General features: G+C 36.0%; 1 protein-coding gene across 6 annotated transcripts; it reads left to right on the top strand.

Annotated features, from left to right (window-relative positions):
• Nucleotides 1-861: 861 nt before the first annotated feature.
• On the top strand, nucleotides 862-5,380 carry LOC18097783 (ABSCISIC ACID-INSENSITIVE 5-like protein 7). Of its 6 annotated transcripts, none has more exons than XM_024599433.2 (5): nucleotides 862-1,006; nucleotides 2,153-3,325; nucleotides 4,212-4,283; nucleotides 4,360-4,389; nucleotides 4,954-5,380. In XM_024599433.2, the coding sequence occupies exons 2-5, from the start codon at nucleotides 2,201-2,203 to the stop codon at nucleotides 5,026-5,028; spliced, it is 1,302 nt and encodes a 433-aa protein (XP_024455201.1). In that variant the 5' UTR covers nucleotides 862-1,006; nucleotides 2,153-2,200; the 3' UTR covers nucleotides 5,029-5,380. The 6 variants fall into 6 exon arrangements, 5 of the variants coding, with proteins under 5 accessions (XP_024455201.1, XP_024455204.1, XP_024455202.1 ...); XM_024599436.2 differs by having other exon boundaries at nucleotides 896-1,006; nucleotides 2,147-3,325; XM_024599434.2 differs by lacking the exon at nucleotides 862-1,006 and adding an exon at nucleotides 1,046-1,496.
• Nucleotides 5,381-6,529: the final 1,149 nt, after the last annotated feature.

Genomic DNA, 6,529 nt, shown 5'->3' with positions numbered 1-6,529 from the left:
TATATTAATTTTTTTATTAACGTGAGTGTTCGGGTCAGTTTACGTACATTTCGATTAATTTCATGAATTCTTAAGTTAAAAACCATGTAAACCTCTAGTAATTATTATATTAGCAACCATAAAACTCAAACATGAGATTACATGAAGAGTAAATTCATATATATTAATTTTAATTCGGCAAGTCAAATCTTTGAAATACATTTTTTTTACATATATTTAAGTGTTAGATCTAAAGCAATCGAAGATAAAATATAATTCTCAAAATACAAAATTTTTTTTCTTAATACTTTTTTAATCTGATCACTATATTATTCTGAAAAGAAAAAAAAGTATTTTAAAAATTAAAATCATAAAGTGGAATGACACCGCTCCCACTTTCACAAGATGAAGGCCCGCCATCACATTTTGTTTATTACAGTCCTTTCAATGTTGATGAAATAAAAGGAGGACGGACACGTGGTGCTCTGGAACTTTCCTTGAGCTCAAATTCAAAACAGTAAGTAATACGGGAACACAAACATGCCTGGTCCATTTCCATATCAATCGCACCTGATATCATGCTGATATCATCAAACCCATCCACGCATGATCTCATACTATCGACGGTTGACATTCAGTCACTACCTGCACCAACTCGCATACAATCCCCACTATTACAAACCAATAAAATACCAAAACCCTCACCATCAAGCACAAATCAACGGTTAAGAGCAACCCACCTTGCCTCTCCCTACTGGACACGCGTCAACTCGGCATTTCAACTGCTGCCCCATTGGACCACGTTGCGAGATCTCCAATGATCATGTTTCCAAATCAATAAATAAATAAATAAATAAATAAATAAAGTAAAAATCTTTTGTAGCTCCTTAAATTGGTGACTCGTGTTTAGGGGCACTAGACACTTGTCGCCTCCACCAGCCAGCGAAGTAAGCCACAAAAAAAAAGACACTACGCTCTCACTACTCGCTTCGATTTTTATATTCTTAGAAGAAAAAAACAATTAAAGGTAATAAAAATAAACTATCCATTTCTCTTAATACTTTTATTGTCCCTTGCCGTGACTGTCTATCTCCCTTCTAATCGCACAGTGTTTGTTTTCACTTTTTTTTTTTTGTCTCTCGTATTTCTTCCTTTTTTCTTTCTCAAAAACTCTCTTTTTTAGTAGATTTTAATTTAATAATTTCATCAATTGATAGATTCAATATTGTTTAACGTGGTTTGAGTGGGCTCTTATCCCCCCCACCCTGGTTTTGGGTGCTGAAAGTCGAAATATTGTTATAAAATGAGTTGTTTGGACTTTCATTAGTGTAATTTCTTTGTTGGTTTAATTTTTTACTTGGTATTGGTATTTTTTATTTGGAAAATGGGTTGGTCTTGGCTAGTTCTTACGGGTCTAAAGCTTGATCCTTTTTGCTTAATTTATGGGTATTTGAGTTAGGGATGTGATATTATCAGCACAGAAGCATGAAAAGTATCAAACCTGGAAGCTGCTATTTGTATGTTATCTTTTTTTTTTTTTTGCAGTTTTAATGAACGTTTGGATCTGAAATTGAGGAGAGAACATGAAAATTGCTTCAGTTTTAGTTTAGTTTGATCTCTATTTATTGGATAATAACTCTGCAGGGGTGTTTTTCTTATTCTAGAACTCTACTTCATTGTGCTTTGTGCTATCATAGATTCCTGGAAATGGGATCGTTTCATCTGCGTGTGTGGGTGTTAAGTCTTGTAATTGCATGGATTCGACTCTTTGAGGCCATGCATTAGTGTGTGCTTCTTTTTATGAAAATTGGATGCTTTTTGAAAGTTTAGCCTTGGTCTAACAGATTCAAAGATTGCACAGTTTGTTTTCTTATGTCCTGGGAAATGGTGTCTGTAGGAGCTTTAAATCTTGATACCTTTTTTTTTCAAGCCATGGCTTGGCTTGGCTTGTTTTTGTCCAATTGGATTTTTGAAGTAACTGTGCAGTTGATGTATAGTTTTATGCTCATGGTTACTTGAACTTGGGTCTTAAAATTTGTGTAGTCGGACCGAGAATGTAAAAACTGTAACTTTTACTCCTATATGACTTGGTTTAGTGATTTTTTCTTATCTCAATTTACCTAGGCGGAGTGAGATTCCATTTTGATCTTCTTTAATTTTATAAAAGTTACAGAACTACTTGATTTAGTCAGCTGTGGCCGCCACTTGAAGATTTTAAAAAATGGACTCTCAATGGGACTACAAGAACTTTGGAAATGCCCCACCAGGACAAAGCAGCGTCACAAAGCCACAAGAGAATCCTTTCTTGATCCGCCAGTCTTCAGTGTACTCGTTAACCTTCGATGAGTTCCAAAATACCTGGGGTGGTGGGCTGCGGAAGGATTTTGGATCAATGAACATGGAAGAACTATTGAAAAACATATGGACTGCCGAAGAGACTCAAGCAATGACAAATACACTTGGTGTGGGGAGTGAAGGAAGTGCCCCGGGTGGGAATTTGCAGAGACAAGGATCTTTAACTTTGCCTAGGACACTAAGTCAAAAGACTGTTGATGAGCTTTGGAGAGACCTGATCAAAGAAACTAGTGGTGCTGCTGAAGATGGGAGTGGTAGTGCGGGATCCAATTTACCACAAAGGCAACAGACTTTAGGAGAGACAACTTTGGAGGAGTTCTTGGTTAGGGCCGGGGTAGTGAGAGAGGATACTCAACAAATTGGAAGGCCTGATAATAGTGGATTCTTTGGTGAACTATCCCTGCTAAACAACAACAACGACTCTAGTTTGGCCATTGGGTTTCAACAGCCAAATGGAAACAATGGGCTCATGGGAACTTGGAGAATGGAGAACAATGGTAATTTAGTTGCTAACCAGCCTCCTAGTTTAACACTCGATGCAGGTGGAATCAGACCCACTCAGCAACTACCGCAGTCACGGCAGCTGTCACAGCAGCAGCAGCTGCTCTTCCCCAAGCCTGCAGCAACTGTGGCATTTGCATCCCCTTTACATTTGTCAAACAATGCTCAGCTTGCTAGCCCTGGAGTGAGACGATCGGTTGTTGGAATTGCAGACCGATCTGTGAACAATGGTCTAGCTCACAGTGGAGGAATGGGAATTGTTAGTTTAGCAACTGGAGGCGTTACAATTGCAACAGGATCTTCTGCAAATAGGGTATCACCGGATGTGATTGCGAAGAGTAATGCTGATACATCTTCACTATCGCCAGTTCCATATGTATTTAGCCGGGGAAGAAAAGCCAGCACAGCTCTGGAGAAGGTTGCTGAGAGAAGGCAGAGGAGAATGATTAAAAACAGAGAATCAGCTGCAAGATCACGGACTCTCAAGCAGGTTAGTTTAGTGACTGACCTATTACACATCTTTCAGCTTCTGAATATTCCCTTCTGTGTTGTTTTTGTACTATAATATTTGCTCCTTTGGTACTTTAAAGCTGATCAAGGAGCTATTTGTGTTCCAGGTTGTAATTTTTACATGTCTCCATTGTTTTTGCCTGTAGTTTTAGAGGTCTAGTTTGATGCCTTAGTGACATTACTTGGCGCTTCCACACATGGATTTAGGTATTTTGTTTGACTTTGTTGACACGGGCGGATCGTATCATTGAGTTTTAATTGAATCATCAACTTTTTTTCTTTCCTCTTCAAGATGCTGATAAAAAGGCAAATTCTGCTTGTGCTGTATTTCAGAATGCCAGATTATTATCTAGTTCTAATGACCATTTATATCATACAAGTGCATAAGTGTGTGGTTGGTAGTAGATGTCAACCTCTCTCTTCTTTAAATGACAAGCAGCAGGTTTTGGCTTTACTTAGTTTCCCCATTAAATCTTACTCGTACCTATAAAAATGAATACACCGTAATAAATGATTAATTTCCAACTTAAGTGTTCTTCTTAAGATGTGTTGGCACTTGGCAGCTTTCCAGTATAGTGTGGTGAAAAGCACTGCAAACTATTTGATGGGAATCAGTTGAGGCTTTGCTCCTGGGGGTCCCCTCTCTTAGCAGTTTTTTTAGCATGCTGGTTTCAAGCATCCATCAATATGATTTATATAATGTTCCATCTCAAGTCGGACACACACAAAATTTTGCTGCTCCCAGGTCCAAGAAACTCTTATTGTTTAGTGAGTTTTTAAGTCATTGAGGTGATGACTGAACATTAATCTTCAAGTGAGAAAGCTGCTTGAAACTTCATGTTACTTTCTGCTTTTGGGTTTTGCAGGCCCATACACAAAAGCTGGAAGATGAAGTTGCAAAACTCAAAGAACTGAACGAAGTATTACAGAGAAAACAGGTATGCTCTTTTCTATAAAAAAATCTTGGAACTTGATGTGTGGCAAACTTGCTTGACCAAACCTTGGTTGCTGCAGGCTGAAATAATTGAAATGCAGCAAAATCAGGTATGGCCTCTTTTCTAGAATCACTGCAGTTTGTATTTTTGGATGGCAGTCACGGCGTTGTGCAATTTCCATCTTCTTTGTTCAGATAGTTAGTTTGTTTACTTCTTCCATGTCCGATCTCAAATATATATTTTTTGTGTTATCACTGAAACAAGATGTCTCCTAACTTCTTAGGTAATTGCTTTCTTAAATGATCTGAGGTAGTTCAAAGCTCACTGGCTATATTAATCCTTGCAATTGATGAGTTGCATTCTTTTTTGAATAACGACTTCACATTGTGACCTAAGCTTTGAGCAATGACATAGGTTGCAACAGTAAAGGGAAAAAATGTAGATAACAATGAAGCAAAAGAAGGTAGATAAGGAAGTTGATAGGAAGCTCAAGTACATTACCGCACCTCTTCCCTACATAGCCTTCATAATAGTCACGAGGTGTCATAGTTCCTGATTAAACTAAGAACAGGAGTCGAATTGTGCTACTCAATTAAGTAGTTGTAAAATCTGAAAATTATGTGCATCAACATTGGTATGGTGAGGGGAATATGATTACTCTCTGTTTTTTCAGTTCTTCGAGACGAAGAAAGCGCAATGGGGAGGTAAAAGACAATGCTTGCGAAGGACATTGACAGGGCCTTGGTAGAGTTGATAAATTGATTGTGGATAGCAGAAGCAGTGTTTGAGCATGCATTCTTAGCCATTTGTGTGGTGAGCATGGAGGTAGGCTCCTGAGTGTTACAATGTTAGCCTAAAAACTTCCACAAATTTGCCTTTTGTGTTACCGAGATTGGATTTCTATGTTCTAATGTTTCTGGAAGATGGATGCATACCTAACAGGTGTAGCTAGCCTATGCAAAGCAGTATGCTATTGATTGGGTAGCGTGGTCATATTTTATTTTGGCAATTGGTATAAACTGTATTATGGCAAGAAAGTTTCCAGGCTTTCCATTTTCTTTTAACAAACAGTGAAAATCAATGAGCAGAGTTGCCTCAAATTAGCTTGCACCAACCGATGACACTAAAACAAAGCTTCCAGCTCTTTAATTTTGGGTTTAACCAAGTATAAAAATTAGTGTTCAAGGGAAACAAAGCTTCCAGCTCTTTAATTTTGGGTTTAACCAAGTATAAAAATTAGTGTTCAAGGGGGTGAAAAAAATAACCTTTCACCTTTCACCCTGCTTTTCTTTTGGCCGTGAAAGAACTCAAAAACGAAAAATAGGTTTCTTTTGCAGAAAGGAAATTGAGGAATAAAGTTTGCCCAGGTTTTGAGAAAAAAGTTCTAGCAGAAAAGGAATAGGTGATGGTTCAGTTAGACCTGCAGCCCGTTAGACCCTTTGCAACGAAAGGAATAACGAAGGAACGTGTTAATCTAACATTCCATTTTTATCAAAGATCAAGCAGATTATGTTTTCCCAGTTGCTCTCTGTTTGAAAAGTGCTGCTATGACAATGAAAGCGTCTGTGGAGCTTATGCATATATTTTTATGTTGTTTTTGCTTTAATTCCTAGTCGCCCATGAATTTCTAAGAGCTAATTAACACAGACGCTTTGATGAAATCATTGATTATCTTATTTTTTTCAAGGGCAAATAAAAAAGTATATGCATACATATAATAAAATATATTAAAAATTATGTATGCTAATAAATTAAAAAATAATTAACAACAATTAAAAATAAAAGTGGAAAAATAAAAAAACATGTATAAATCAAGATATTTAATCTCGCAAGATGGAATTTTTACTCGGTTGTGTTTGCTAAATTTTATTAATTAAAATAAATCTTTTTATTCAATTAAACGATAATATAAATAAACAAATACATCAAATTACTTGAATAAAATAAAAGAAAAAAATATATTATGCAAGCTTGCACATATTAAAAATATTATATAAAAATAAAGTTTTTTTTAATTTTAAAAATAAAATTTATCTATACAAAAAGATAAAAAAAATTATATATTAATCAGAAAAATAACTTCAAAAATTAAATGCACAAAATAATTTTATAAAAATCTATATCCGAAAAAGGTAAAATAAAAAAATATGTAGGATTTTTTTAATCCAAAATAAAGATCCAAACCCAAAACAGATTCAACATAAGTAAAAACATAAAAAACTAAAAATCTCTCAAGAAAAATGGATCAA

This window comes from Populus trichocarpa, chromosome 4 (assembly GCF_000002775.5).
Source record: "Populus trichocarpa isolate Nisqually-1 chromosome 4, P.trichocarpa_v4.1, whole genome shotgun sequence".
Taxonomy (NCBI): Eukaryota; Viridiplantae; Streptophyta; class Magnoliopsida; order Malpighiales; family Salicaceae; genus Populus; species Populus trichocarpa.
The sequence above is the reverse complement of the archived record's forward strand: the minus strand, read 5'-3'. Positions and strand labels throughout refer to the sequence as shown.

Bases quoted from the DNA above. Each gene is read 5' to 3' on its own strand.
- LOC18097783 (XM_024599433.2), top strand. From the start codon at position 2,201: ATGGACTCTCAATGGGACTACAAGAACTTTGGAAATGCCCCACCAGGA. The intron at 3,326-4,211 runs GTTAGTTTAGTG...TGGGTTTTGCAG, and splicing joins GATCACGGACTCTCAAGCAG to GCCCATACACAAAAGCTGGA. The intron at 4,284-4,359 runs GTATGCTCTTTT...TGGTTGCTGCAG, and splicing joins AAGTATTACAGAGAAAACAG to GCTGAAATAATTGAAATGCA.